General features: G+C 51.3%; 1 protein-coding gene across 1 annotated transcript in view; it reads right to left on the bottom strand.

The window, feature by feature from the left end:
* Trak1 (trafficking kinesin protein 1) overlaps positions 1-15,616 on the bottom strand; it is a 93,656-nt gene that overhangs the window by 61,091 nt on the left and 16,949 nt on the right. The window contains 1 exon segment of the mRNA XM_032911194.1: positions 9,272-9,466. Within this exon segment, the coding sequence (XP_032767085.1) occupies positions 9,272-9,466 (195 nt within the window).

Below are 15,616 nucleotides of genomic sequence, written 5' to 3'. Positions count from 1 at the left end.
TGATGGATGCTGCTGTGTTCGGCATGAGTTTAAGATTAGGCAAGTGAGCAAGACGTGCTAGCTTCCAGCATCCTCATCACTACCTCTATAGAAAAGGAAATGGCCCAGCATGAGCGATTCGGAGTGCAGCTCCCCAGTTATGATCAGGCAGATGAGGAGGACACACCATTCGGAAGCATCCACCGCGCACACGATGCCAAGCGTATGGATCTCAGCAGCAGCACAGAGGATGTGATCGGCTGGCTGTGGGCAACAAACATTGCCAAACAGCAAAGCAAGGCCGTTCCAACCACAACCAAGTCCAAATCATTTTCATGCTTAAGAAACTGGGAACAAGGGGCTGGGAGATGGGCCTGTGATAAGGAACCTGCAGTGCAAATATGAGGACCGGGGTTTGGGTTCCCAGCATGCAGCTGAAAGCCAGGCATCGGCCCACATACAACCCCAGCATTCTGAAGGCAGAGAAAGGGGATCCTTAGAGCAAGGTGGTTCTCTAGACTAGCCAAGCAGGTGAGCTCCCCGGTTCAGTGAAAGATCCTGACTCAGTGGAGACTGAACCAGGATGAAAACCAGGGTCAACTTCTGGTCTTCACACGCATGCATTCACGCACGTGTGTGCACCTATCATGTGAGCGCGCGCGCGCACACACACACACACACACACACACACACGTGCTAACACACATGCACGTACCACACCACACACTCATTCGCACACAGACAGAAAGGGAAGAAAGTGGGAGCAGGGAGGGAAGGAGGCCTAGCAGGGATTGTCCTGTATGGCACCTCAGCACCCATGTTGGGATCAGGGAACATACAGGGTCCCTGCAGAGCCTGGAGCATGGGGGAACCATGACGGTGCACAAGCCCAGGTGAAAGGAGGATGGGCAAAAAAGCCAGCTTAGACGAGTTGGACCAAGTTGTGACAATTGAAGTTTGGTACAGAAAATGCAGTTAATTGTACCTAGAAGGAACAGGCGGTGTGCTCGAAAGCCTTGACGCCACAGTGGATATCCAAAGAAAGGCAGGCAGGGAACGCGCCGGCTCGTACACGCAGGGCAGAGACTAACGGGAGCTACTTTAATCCACCTCGGGAAGTTGGGTAGGTGTGCCTTGCTGCTCTGTTCCTGCCACCCAACCTTCTGGGAGCACTGAAGCATTGTTCACTGTGTCTCTGCGCAGGGTGGCGATGACTACGACAGCCGGATGTGGATGAGGACACAGGTACCGAGAACAGAGAAGCCTGGCATTGTGGGCGTAAATCACGCCCAGACAGGAGGAAGGTCAGACCCAGGGCAGCAAGATGATGGATTATTACGCAGAAGGCTCCAGAATGCCCTGCCTGGGGGTGGCGTGGGGTGAATTCTTGAGGACAAAGTGCAATAGACCCAGTTCACAGTCTCAGTTCCCAGTCGCACACAGTGAGACACAGACAGACCTTGGATGTGGATTCCAGGATGGGGTATCCTGAGGTTGGGATAGTGGTCTATGCCAAGGCAGCTAAGTGCAAACCCTGTGTCACTTCGGAGAACACCAGACTGAGGACTGAAGACCAGTCTGAAGATTTACCTCCTGAGCCAGCAAGACAGACAGACAGCTCAGTGAGTAAAAGCATTTGCCTCTTAGCCTAGCAGCCTGAGTTCAATCAGTGGGACACACATGGCGGAGGGAAAGCTGATTCCTGCAGGTGGCACTCGCGTGCGCGTGCGCATACACACACACACACACACACACACACACACACACACACACACACACACACACACACACGCTCCCACCCAGAGGGAGAACACATAATTCCAAAGGGGAAAAAAGAGATTTACCACCAGAAGCTATGGGCCTAAATTAAGTGTTCAAGGTGGCATCATCCTAAATTAAAGGGGATCAAATCCAATGGCAGATTCCTTAAAGAGAAAGTGTCAAGTCACAGGAGGGCAGACTGGAGCAGTGTCCCCAAGCCCAGGAGTCATGAGAGCTGGTGAATGCCCCAAGGTTTCCCTCAGAGCACCCTGGAGGGGCAAACATGGCCCCCTGGACTCCGGGCTCCTGACCTTCAGAACCAAACTAAACCCCTATCTACTGCTCTAGGTCACCGCCCTGTGGCCATCTGCTCAGAGCGCCGGAGAGCTAACACAACAACTAGGGGACAGCACCTCCTTTAACAGCGGAAAGACTCCTGGGGGGGGGTGAGGATGGCGGTGGGGGGACAGCTCAGTCTGTGAAGTACTTACTGAGCAAGTACAAGGAGACATATTTGATACCCAGAACCTGAGCTTAAAAAGTAGGGTGAGTAGGCTGGAGAGAGGCTCTCAGAGGATCTGGGTTCAATTCCCTGAACTTACACCATGGTTCACAGTTGTCCCTAAGCCTAGTTCCAGGGGATCTGATGACCTCTTCTGGCCTCTACGGGCACCAAGTATGCATGGCGCACACACATACATGCAAGTATTAACAACCAAGCATGTAACAATTTTTATAAGCCATGTATGGTGGCCTGCCCTTGTCACTGAGTCCTGGCAAGAAGGAAGTAGGCAGGTCCCCAGGGCTCGCTGCTGAGACAGCCAAGTATATAGGGTGAGCTCCAGGCCAACGAGAGACCATGTCTCAAACAAAAATATCTGTGAACAGAGCCTGAGGAAGAATGGCTGAAGTTGCCTTCTTAGCGCCCCACCATACGCGTACGTGCAGCACGCGTACTCAAACACACACAGAAATGCACACGTAAACGCACCCGTGCACAGAGAAGAACCCTGTTTAAACAGGAGCCCTGCTGCAGATCTCAAGCCCTCTCCGAAACACACTCCCTGCCCTCAAAAAGCACCAGCACCTTTGCCGACCAGACTGGAGGCAGAAGAGAGGAGGGCCTGGCGGGAGAGCTGTCACTCCGCACAACGTTCCAGCTTTTTCTTTCCAGTCTTCACTGCTGAGGCTGTCAGTGCCAGCCAGTGAGAGCTCATGACAGCAGGCAGTCTGCAAGGGACAGCTCGACGCCAACTGTCCCTCCTTACTCCAGGCACAGGCAGCCCCGCCACCAGGGAAGGCAAGGGTGGAAGCCACCATTCATGAGAGGACTTGAAAGCTCAGAGAAGGCAAAGCCCAAGGCCTGGGTCTGTGGCAGCTGTCATCAGTATCCACCACACACCCCTCCCCCTGGAAGGCCAGGAAGAGGAGGTATCTTGGCATCGTAAGAAGCCTAAGCAGGTCTGAGGTCACCACCTGTCAGCACAGAAGGTCTGGGAAGAGGGGGAGGGGGAAATCTCATGCCCAGGACCAGCAGGACACGCAGGTGATGCCACTACTTCATAACCACAGGCTCAAAAAAAAAAAAAATCCCCTAATTCTGCTCCCACACAAACCCTGCTGAACAGAGGCAGCCTGGGAGGAGAGCGAGCGAGTGAGAGTTGAGCTGTCATGTCAGTTTCCTACCCGAGCTGTGCCCGGTTCCGTCTCAAGCTTGCTGAGTTAACACAAAAAGAAAGCAATCTGTACAGCACAGCTTGCCGGCCGTGTTGTTCTTGAGTGGAGAAAAAGATAATGCTGGAATCCGATTGGATCGAAAAACATGGAAGATGCCTGACGATGGAGGGAGGGGGAGACCACGGGCATGCACTGCTCTCAGAAACCCTGCCCAGCGGTCCAAGGGCAGCCAGGCACTCACACGTACCTCCCTGAGAGGCAGCTCCACTCCTCCGGCACCAGTGCCCAGGCCCGCAGTGGGCACCAGTGCCCAGGCCCGCAGTGGGGTGTGGCTGCCGTAACTTCGAGGGGCTCACTCTTGGAATGAGAGGGTAGCACAGCCACGCTACTCTCACTCTCGATTCCCACAGACATCTGAGCCAGCTACTATGGAGGGACATGGGCCCGGGGAGAGCCCTTGCTCATGGGAAGTTTGCAAGGCCTCTTCACTGACTCCCCAAGGGGTGTGTGTGTGTGTGTGTGTGTGTGTGTGTGTGTGTGTGTGTGTGTGTATGCACTTGTGTGTACACACTCCTGCCCTCTTCACTGACCCCCAAGTCTGTGTGCATGTGCATTTGTGAGTACAGACTCCTGTGCGCACACACTCTTGGTTAACTACACACACACACACACACACACACACACACACACACACACATCCTGAAACGACTGGTCACATTTCCAGAGGTACCTTCACCCCTCTCTGAGCATCCCCTCCTGGATAACGGATGGTCACCTGTACGAACAACAGTAAAGGAAAGATTTCCTTCCTCGGATACCTTGTAAGACTTCTGAAGACCCCAAATCTGGGGGCTGGGGAGGAAACTACTTACACATGCCATGCTGCTGGGTCTGAAACCCAGAAGCAGGAGGATCTGGTGGTGGAGGAAGAGGGAGAGGAAAAGACCCTAAGCTTTATCAAACAATGTGCTAAACAAACAATCACATTCAGCTATTTTAAAAGATAAGAACCTATCGAGAGAAGTGGAAAAGTCTATGTATGAAATGCCCATTTGAGCTGGGCATGGCGCTATAGGCCTAGAATGCCAGCGAGAGAGTGAGAGGACCATAGTTCAAGGCCAGCCTCCACTATGGTGAGTTCAAGGAGCAGACAGGCTCTGAAGAGGCAGAGCAGGTGTGAGAGGAGAGGACATCGAATGAAGAGGAGCATGTGGAGGAAAAGGAAGGGAGAGGAGGAGAGGAGACAAAGGGGAGGAGGAAAAGAGGGGAAGACAAGAGGGGGAGACTGCTGCAAACAATTTGATTGCACAATAGATTTAACTTGGATCAGGCTCTTCATATTTAACTAGTACCCTGGTACCATCCCCAGAAATACCTCTCTTGATACAGAAGCTCCTCGGTATGCGAGATCAGCTGGAGTGAGCGGGTGGGGAGTGGGGCAGCAAACCTTGTGTTCCCACAACCAGCCAACACAGGGCCAGATGCTGCCTGTACTTCTGTCAGGACCTGCTCCAAGGCGCTCTCTACTGAAAGCCTGGTAACATAGTCAATGTGTTGGTAGGAACCCTCACAGAGGAAAGAATGATGTCTCAGAGGGAGAAGTCACTGTCCTTACTTCCCTCAGCACCAGCCTGCACATCCCACAGCCCTGGGTTAAGACATGAAGATCTAAACAATAGAGATGTGCCCACCTTCTTAGTTAGAAAACCTCAGGCAAGAACTCTGGTGTTGGAAGAAAGCCTACCTCACCCTGCACATACTGGCTGGCTGGATTACCACACACCGAAAAGCAAAGGCTGGGGTGACATTCTAAAACCTGTTTGCTTCAGGGCCTGCCCTTTCCCAGTTGACCTCTGAGGTGTGGTAGTCATCAGATCTGGGTGTGACACCGAGAATTCCTTCTTGGATCAATTTGTGTCAACCACAAGAGGCCAGGGAAGAAGGACCAACAGGAGCATGACCACCTAAGAACAAATATGGGGACCTTTCTGCTGGGTGCCTGCTGAGTGTCACATGACTAATCTACTGCACACAGGTAGATTACAGATCACAGGAGGCAACTGGATGTCAGAGCATGAAGCGGTTTCAGGCTATGCACCATACATTCTGTGAGCCATGGAGAATAAGTTCTGTTGACTATATAGCTTATAAACAGATAAGCTTCTAACATATCCTAACGCCAAGGTCTGGGGGAACAGGGTTGTTGGGTTATTTTGTTGTGGTGGTGGTGGGTTTTTTTTTTTGTTTGTTTGATCAGGTGAGCTTTAACCTTGAATCTCTCTCCCCTTTTCCCTGCTGAGAATGGATGGGTTGTGACCAAGTGATCCATGCTAGAGTGTCAGCGTCTCTCTTCACTGCGTCTCTTTAGGGCTGCTCCCTAACGTCTCTGATTCCTAGGATCCTCCCTCGGCTGTAGAATGGGAACAGCAGGAGCGTAGGTGAGAAGGCCCTGCACACAGGAAGTGCTGAGCATGGATCATTCTTACTTCCTGCTCAGCCATCTGACCTCAAATGTGTCGCGCTCAGGTGCCATGGACTTTGTAAGCCGTTCTCGCTCTCTACATTTCTCAGATGTATGGGAAGTTGGCTGTGGAAGTGTTGAAGAGACTCTGAAAAGGTCAGTGTGGAAGGAGGTCCTGCTCAGAAAGGAAGATGGGGAAGTGTTGCCTCCCATCAGCTGAGGGCCAGGTTCTGAGGCAGAGCCTGGCAGTCCACCCAGGGTGGGGTGGGTTCTCACCCCCAAACACGGTGGCCAGGACGCACCTACTCTGGTTTTACAGTAAGATGTAACTACCCCTTCCGGTTTCTCACCTTAGGGAGCCCTGTATCCCCAGTTCCACCAGAAACAGTGGACACCGCTCTACACAAAGTCCACAGCAGACTAGAAGAGAACCAGTGGACAATGTCTTCTCAGCCACCCACAGTGACCTGGCAGTGTTGATTCACTGTACTGAGTCATGTGTCTCCTGGGATACAGATATGTAAACAGATACACAAAACCCAAACAGGGCCAGGATGACAGCACAATGTATAACCTGCCTGCTGTGCAAACATGAAGATCTGGAGATCAATCCTTGGGATGCACTAAAGGAGCCAGGCGTGCTGGAGTGCCCTGTGATCCCAGCTCTGGTTCCTGGGGGCTCCTGACCAACCAGTCAAGCTGAGTAACTGAACTCGGAGTACATTGAAAGAGCCTGTCTCAAAACGTAAGGTGAGGCAGTATGGTGGTAAACACCTCTAATGCTAGCACTTCAGAGGCAGGTGAATCTCTGAGTTCCAGGCCAGCCAGGGATATGTAGTGAGAACCTATCTCAGAAACAACAACAACTAAAAACCACCAACAAACGTACGTTGGAGATGGATAGAGGACAATGCTATCATCTGGTCTCTATGTGCATATACATATATGAACACACATATAACACACACACACACACACACACACACACACACACACACACACACACACATACATAAATAAGAAGTAGTAGGGCTGGGGGCTGGAGAGATGGCTCAGTGGTTAAGAGCACTGACTACTTTTCCAGAGGTCCTGAGTTCAATTCCCAGCAACCACATGGTGGCTCACAACTATCTGTAATGAGACCTGATGTCCTCTTCTGGTGTGTCTGAAGGCAGCTATGATGTACTTATATATGATAAATAAATAAATCTTTTTTAAAAATTAAAAAAAAAAAAAAGTAGGTCCAGGCATGGTGGTACACACCTTCAATCCCAAGACTCAGGAGGCAGAGGCAAAGGCAGATGGATCTTTGAGTTCTAGGCCAGCCAGGGTTACATGGTGAAACCCTGCCTTGAGGATAAACAAACAAACAAATAACGAATAAATAAATAAATACCCAGGCCACCAGGCGCAGAGCAGGGCTTGCCTCTCTGCACCACCTGCACTTCTATCCCTGCAAACAGCAACAGCTTTGTCTTGCGGTTCTGAAAACTCAAGCTGCTGATGTAAGAGCTGCTTAACGAAGATATTAAAAAAAAAAAAAAAAAAAAAAAAAAAAAAGGTGCACCATGCTGGAACAACACCCAGCATCTGTCCCGAGTGACGGGCAGAGACAGGTTTTACAGGCAGGTTTTAGTGTCTAGCCACTGCTGTGCAGCATCCAGGCATCTCTGACCTCCACTGGTAACAAAGCTGCATGCATACCCGAAGCTGACACCCAGCCTAGACTTCCAATCTGACCACAGAAAACAATGTTACATTTCTGTTGGAAGTTATCGGAAATAACTAATTCATAAAACTCTAAATTTTCTTTACAGACCATTTTGGGGCTGGTTAAGTTTCAGTTTACGTCTTTCATTTCAAAGTCAATACCTGGTTGTTCAATGAACAGATATTGCTATTTTTTATTTTAAAAAATTCTGTGTTTGTGTCTATGTGGGTGTGTGCACGTGTGAGTGCTGTGCTCGCAGAGTCCAGAAGAGGGCATCCACTCCTATGTAGCAGTTGTTCCTGATGTGGCTGCTGAGAACCGAACTCAGGTCCTCTGCAAGAGAAGTGAGAGCTCTTAACTGCTGAGCCACCTCTCCAGCTCCAGATATCAGACACTGACGAAGAGCACCTAGCTCTAAGCACAGAATCCGCAGAAGGAAATAATGCACAAGAAGACTTGGGCGCACCCAACCTTAAGCACCTTTAAGTGGTCATTGCAGCTCCTCCAGTTGTAGTTTACGCTGTGGCAACCCCCGGGGATTCTAACAGGGCTTCTTTTGCGTTTTCTTACACGTATGAAAACAAATGACAATCCCTGTTTGGGTCTCCTGATGGAGAGACCGTAGGAACTGTGCACTGGTGCTAGATCAAAGCAGCTTTGCCTGCCTGTAGATGTTTCACAGAGATGTGACGAGTCACTTCTGTGGCTGTCCTGTAAATGGTTTGGTGCTATGGTGAACGACACTCCAATTACACTGCGCATGCGCATGGCCACGGCCAATCGATGTGTGTGAGGAGGAACCAGGAGCCTCCCACCGCAGACAGAAGACAAGCCACGTGACAGACTCTCTCACAAGTGATAGCTTCAAATTATACTGTGGACTTCCACAGTAGAAAAACACAGAACGACAAGACAAGCGAGTTGGCTTTCCATACGCAATCCCACGCTCACTCCTCGCTGGTGCAGACACCCTGGCTAAACAAAACTGACTCACGAAGAACTTCTGACCTATGAGGCACACCAGATGCTCTAGGCCTGGATTATTCTATTTCCGTTCTTATTGACACAGGCTATCAGGAAAGCTCATAAAGACTGTGTGGACTGCCCAGGTCGCCCTCCCTCCCTTCCTCCTCACCTCCAGGTTCCCCTGAGCATAAGCTCACCCGACAGGAAGCAGCTCTGCCACCTAGAGGTGTAACCCTACACTGCAGCAACCGTTTGGCTCCTGGAATTCTGGCTTACCCAGCTTCCACACAGTCAGGCTTTGCTATGTCCTCACTAATGGAAGCCGCCTGGATTTCCTTGTAATATTTGGTTTTTAAATGCAAGCAGATTCACTCTCAATGGGGGTTTAGAAGGGAAATGATGGAGAGATGGCTCAGCCGTTAAGAGCACTAGTCACTCTACCCAACAAATACAAGTTATTATTTTTTAAAACAGGAAAAGAAGGGATACGAGAATAACTTGAAGTCATTCTGTGCGTCTCAAGTGAAAGTGCTTGGTCCCCACAACTCATACAGACCAAGAAGACCCCTAACACGGCTAACCCCTAAGGCCACATCTCTCTTGGCTACCCTTCCATAGCCGACAGGTCCAGAACTACTCACAGCAGACCAGACCAGGAGGCACAGGAGGGGCCTGGCATCACATCACCGTGCCCACAGATGGCGCCAGCTACTTACGGAAGTACTTCAGCGTCTCTTCGATCTGCTCGGTTGTGAGGTCGATGTTGGCATCTGGGGAGATGAGGGGCGTGTGCAGCCAGTCATCGTGGTCATAACCATAGATGGTGTCCGCTCTTAGCTTGTAGTGGGGCAGCTGCTCCTCCAGCAGGCTAATGATCTCCACTTCTGGAAGGTTGGTGCTGTTGCACACGTCTGGAGAGAAGAAGGCTGAGTGAGAACCCTGGCCGTCACCTTGAGAGCTAAGTTTGAGGCCTATCCCTTGTCGTCACCCATCTGCAGCATGCAAAATCCAGGCAAGGTCATATCCATGAGGGATCTTTTCTAATTTGAACTCTACTCTCAAGACATAGAATTACTGAGGTGGGAAAAGTCTGATGGGCACAGTGGCACAGGTAGGCACTAAACATATATCTTAGAACATTGTACACTCAAGTATGGTGTCTCAGTTAAGGTTACTACCGCAGTGATGAAACACCATGACCGAAAGCAAGCTGGGGAGGAAAGGGTTTATTCCACTCACAGTTCCATAGAGCAGTTCATCATCAAAAGCAGTGAGGACAGGAATTCAAGCAGGACAAGAGCTGGTGCAGAGGACACGGAGGGGTGTTGCTTTAGTGGCTTGCTTCCTCTGGTTTGTCCAGCCTGCTTTCTTATAGAGCCCAGGACCACCAGCCCAGGGCTGGCACTGCCCACAGTGAACCCTCCCCGAAACAATCACTAAGAAAATACACTACAGGCCTCTCTCCAGCCCAAACTTACTGAGATATTCGTCAATTGAGGTTCCCTCCTCCCAGCTGACTTTAGCTGTATCAAGTTAACATAAACCTAGCCAGTACATATGGCCACTGTGATCCACAGCCACTAAGCACACATTTCCAAATAACCAGTACTGAGGGTTTTGAGGGATCGCAACACTATGAGATGAAAGACACATGTTTAAAGTTATGGATAAACTAGTGGCGTGATTGGGTCACTTCCATATATATGTGTACTGAACCGTGATGCTGTATTCCATAAACATGTAGATTATTTTGAGTCCAGTAAGACTAGTACTTTAAACTTAGATCTCTGCATGCTGACTGCAAAGACTTCCCCATAATAGCATCTCCTGTTGGGTGCCTACTCTCTGGGAAGGGACACTGACATTCTCAAGCCTTCGTCTTCCAAGTCTTTCACCCTCTCTTCTCTCAATCATTCACTCTGGAGCTGACCCAGTTACCATTTAACCAAGGCACCCAATTGCTTAAGCCATCCCCTCATCTAGAATCTAACCTGCATGTAATTTGTTGATTCATGCGTGCATCCATCCTTCTATTCATCATTCTATTCATCCACCCTTCTTTTCAGCCATCCATCTGTCCTTCCTTCCATTCATCCATCCATCTATCCATACATCCATCTATCCTTCCATTCATCCAACCATCCATCCACCCATCATCCATCAATCCACCCATCACCCATCCATCCATCACCCATCCATCCATCCATCATCCATCCATCTATCCATCCATCATCCATCCATCCATCTATCCATCTATCCTTCCATTCATCCAACCATCCATCCACCCATCACCCATCCATCCACCCATCACCCATCCATCCATCCATTCATCATCCATCCATCTATCCATCCATCATTTCTTCCTTCCATCCTCCATTCCACCCACCCATCCATCCATCACCCACCCATCCATATCTTGAATACCAGAGGAGAAGCCTACGAGCACAACCATCCCAGCCCTGACCTCACCCCAGCAGTGCTCACTCCGGTGCAGATCCAGCAAATACACAAGCAGGGCCATCCTCCCAGCCACGGCAGGAACATAACCCCTTCCCTGACAAGCTGTTGCCTTGAGCCCTCCAAGCCCAGTTAGTCTCTCTGTCCCATCCCATACCCACAGTGCCCTGTCCGAATCCCTATTACTGTTAGCAAGCTCTGTCTTCTGGGTACTGCAGCACGTGACCCATCTAGCTGTGGGTGAGATGGCAATCCTTCCTTCACACACGGGTGTCCTTGGCTCACCCCGGACTCCACAGCTCCCGGTCCAGGCTGTGCTCACACGGGGGTGGAGTAAAGCCTGGAATGGTGTGGTGGGTGCTGTGACCAAACCTGATCATTGTCAGCTTGCGGAGGACGCTTACTTGGTTCGTGGTCCGAGGGCACACAGTTCACTGTGGGAGGGAAGGCGTAGCGGCAGGAGCGCAGAATGGCGGGCGGCACTGCACCCACCCCCCAAGTCGGGAAGCAGAGATAAAGGATCACTGGTGCCAGGCTTGGTTTCTGCTTTTTATTCAGCTCGGGAGTCTGGGAGGGGAATGGTGCTCCCCATATCCAATATTAGCCTTACCAGTTCAGTGAAAGCTCTCTGGAAACTACCTTGCCGAACCTGGAGGTGTGCTTCCATGGTGATTCTAAACGGCCAAGGCTGTGAACCTCCCCCACACAATCCACCCAAGCAGTCTTTTTATTTAGTTAACCTGCAGCAGAGCGGGATGACACACAGGATGAGGACACAGGCCCAGAGTACCCTGCAGACTATGACTGGATCGACAGGATGGGTTTCTGACCTCACCGTGAGGTCAGCCCATTTAGCAGGGAGCCTACAGCAGTGAACTGCTGTGGGAGCAGCTTGAGTCCGGTCAACCCAGAAGCCAACCGTGCTCCACGTGGGCCTGGCTGGATAAGAGAGGACGGTGAACTCTGGCTTTGGTGATAAGAATCAGTCCTCAGCTGGGAAAAACCAATCAAGAAGTTTGCAGATGCTCGGGTGGACGTTCCATGACACTGGGAACCCAGGTGAAGTCGAGGATGAGGCCGGTTCCCTCTGGAATATGGAATATGGCAGGGATGCCACACAGGGACATGGGTGCTGCTAAAACAGGGAAGGCAGAGGGAGCCCAGTCAAACAGGAGCAGCCAAGGCCTGACCACACACCTGGAAGAGACGGTCATCAGTGCCAGCAGTAGGGGGGCACAACTGTCCGAGGCAGCAGGGAGAGCCTATGACAGGACTTTGCTGGAGACCCACATAGGAACAGCAGCCAAGGCCAGGCTTCCCTTCCTCTCCCTGGATGAGCCAAGGCAAGAAGGCAGAGGCAGTGACATAGGTGGACTGACCAGATCAGGCTAATCTGCATCCTTTTCCTTTGTACCTGATGAGATGGCCCCACGTCACCCTCTAAGTCTATGAAATCATTTAAGAAGACACAGCTGTGAACTGTCACTCTCTGCGCAGGAACCCAGCTAGCCACACCCACCCCAAGATTCCCAGGAGCCTTTACCAGCCCACTGCACTCACTTCAGGTTGTAAAGTCTCTATGCAGAACATTCCCAGGCAGGAAGCCAGTGTGGGCTCTCAGAGTGCCAAGAACAGAGTTAATGATAAAGTGAGGGCCCTGGGGATTTCATGGTACTTTAGGGCCACGGTTCAATCCTGAGAAGGGGAAATATCTGTATCTGAGTGTAGGGGCTTCTCTGCCTAACACGGGAGGGATCATGGACGGCACATATCTCGGCTAGCAAGCCTCGGCGAGACCTGATGCACCTCAGAAGTGTGTGGAGAACAGAAGCTTGACTGCCCTCAGAGATCGATGGCCTGATGCCCTCAAGACAAGGATCTCTTCCCACTCAGTTCCCAAGGAAACACCGTCCCCTGCAGGCCTACTCTGAGGTGAGCAGCCAGTTCCCACCTCTGGGAGAGCCCTCAGCCGCTGCACGGCCACCTCCTGAGGAAGGGGACCTGGGCTCAAGACAGCTGCTGCCAGTCAGTGGCATCTCTTGGGTAAACAGAGATCTGACCAAACCAGCTCTGCACAGCTGCACCCCCCAAAAAAGGCTGCGGCAGCCTGTCTGCAGGAGAGTGGGCAGGGGACCAACACATTCCCACGGGAAACACCCACACAACAGGCTGTCATTCTCTGGTGTCTCCGTGGTGTTTGAGTGGGGAAGAGAACAGAGCCTGGGGTGGGTGGAGTGTGGAAATCCCTCCTAAGAATAATGTCACTTGTGACCATCCTGTCAGCTGCTCAGCCACTAGGACTCGACCTGTCTCTCCAGGACTGGGACAGAATGCATTCTCGAACACCAGGGTATTTGATCTTTTTGTGATGTGGCCAACCTAGACATAAGCAATGCTGCCCTTGCCTTCACAGCCCAGAAAGTTGGGAGATAGGAAAGGCATGTGGGGGCAGCCAGGGAGCTCTCCTAGACCTAAGGGCCAGAGGCTCTGGGAATGCTCTGTGAAAATGGACACGAGTGAGTGTTGTGGATTGCGAAGACGCATCAAGATCTGAGGCCGTGTAAACGCAGCTCAAAGAACTCTGAAGTATTGCTGGACTGAGGCTGGGGAGATGGCTCAGTCAGCAAAGTGCTCACCATGCGTGCGTGCGTGAGGAAACCCTAGTTCAGTCTACAGAAACCACATAAAAAAGCCGGATGAGGCGATACATAATTGTACTCCCAGTCCTGGGGACGCAGAGACAGGTGGATCCCCGAGGCTTGCTGGCCTGACCGGCCTGGCCTGCCTGGTGATGTCTAGGCTAGGGAGAGACCCTGCACGAACAAACAAAATGGATGGTGTCCAAGGGAAGAGACATCCAGGGCAGTTCTCTGCTCTCCGTACACATTTCCGTGCACCTGGATGTGAATGAAGAGAGAGTTCACACACAGAAGGAATCCACAGAAATGTTGCCAGCACTGGAAACCCACAGCTAGGTTCTTGCAGACTGTTCCAGATGGAAACTGAGGACAAGGTTCGTAGGTGAGGAAGGAGCATGGATGATGTTGCTAGTCAAGGCCACCCAGCTAAGCAGGTGACAGGTCCAGTCTGAGGAGCCCCAGCAGCTAACATCTGACATCCCCCACCCTGCCATGCACGGCACTGCCCATTTCTGGAAGCCTGTGTGTGGAACTTGGGGCCTCCCATGAAACCACACCAGGAGACCGGTGGAAGGCCCCACACAGGGGCCAAGGGAGGTTTGTTTTTTTTTTTTTTTTTTTTTTTTGGTTTTTTTTTTTGGGGCTTGGGGCCGAACCCAGGGCCTTCTGCTTCCTAGGCAAGGCCTCTTCCCCCGGGCTAAATCCCCAACCCCCAAGGGAGGTTTGTTAAGCAGAAGGACAAGACTGTGTCCTTGTCACCTGCCCAATGGCAAGTGCTAGTGCCTTCCTTGTACACTAAAGAGCACACACGTGGTGCCTTCCATGTAGACTAAAGAGCACACACATGGTGCCCTCCATGTAGACCAAAGAGTACATATATGGCGCCTTCTGTGTAGACTAAAGAGTACACACATGGTGCCTTCCGTGTACACTAAAGAACACACACATGATGCCTTCCTTGTACACTAAAGAGCACACACATGGTACCCTCCATGTAGACTAAAGAGTACATATATGGTGCCTTCTGTGTACACTAAAGAACACACACATGATGCCTTCCATGTAGACTAAAGAGCACACACACAGTGCCTTCTGTGTAAAGAACACATACATGATGCCTTCCATGTACACTAAAGAGCACATACATGGTGCCCTCCATGTAGACTAAAGAGCACACACATGGTGCCCTCCATGTAGACTAAAGAGTACATATATGGTGCCTTCCGTGTAGACTAGAGAGCACACACATGGTGACTTCCATGTACACTAAAGAGCACACACATGGCACCTTCCGTGTAGACACATGAAGGCCTGCCTTTTGGGCGCCATGATTCACAAACATTCTGCCTCTCGTGAAGCACCTGAGTCCACAGTGAAGCCACTCTTCCCAGCCCAGCCCCTGCTGTTTTCTCCAGCTTCCCTTCCATCAAGACACACAAAGCCCCTGCCGTTCTCCACGGCTCCCCACCCCCAGCACACACAGCTATTTTAGACACTTGAGAATATTCACTGCCCATCACACTGCACCCTAAAATGTCGCTCAAATGTCAGCTTGGATTTGTGAATCCTTCCCTGACCAATTCCCCCAGGCTCCCCAGGCCTCAGCATATACACAATTACACAACGTCAGGCAGGGCCTCCTCCATATCTCCTCCCCCTAGCTGAGAGCCGCTCAGGAGAAAGGGCTCAAGAGTCTAAGCCCAGCCTCAAACCCAGCCCCTTGGGGAGTTTATGTCAAAGCTCAAAGCCCTAGGAAAGAGAAGCCACAGTGGCAGCAGGGTGGCCGACTTCATCATCCTCCCGTGTGCAGGAGGTGCAGCCATCCGGTGACGAGGTCATTTCGTGTCCCTAGCTCTCCGTCGAGCATGACAGAAAAGTGTCACAGGGCAGCAGAAGTAGCCCGAGTCCTAGGCACAGGCCAATGTTGTGCCTGTCATGGAAGTCTACTCCCAGGATCCCCTAGGG

This window comes from Rattus rattus, chromosome 8 (assembly GCF_011064425.1).
Source record: "Rattus rattus isolate New Zealand chromosome 8, Rrattus_CSIRO_v1, whole genome shotgun sequence".
In the NCBI taxonomy this organism is placed as follows: domain Eukaryota; kingdom Metazoa; phylum Chordata; class Mammalia; order Rodentia; family Muridae; genus Rattus; species Rattus rattus.
Note: the sequence above shows the minus strand (reverse complement) of the source record. Positions and strands in the feature narration are given on the sequence as shown.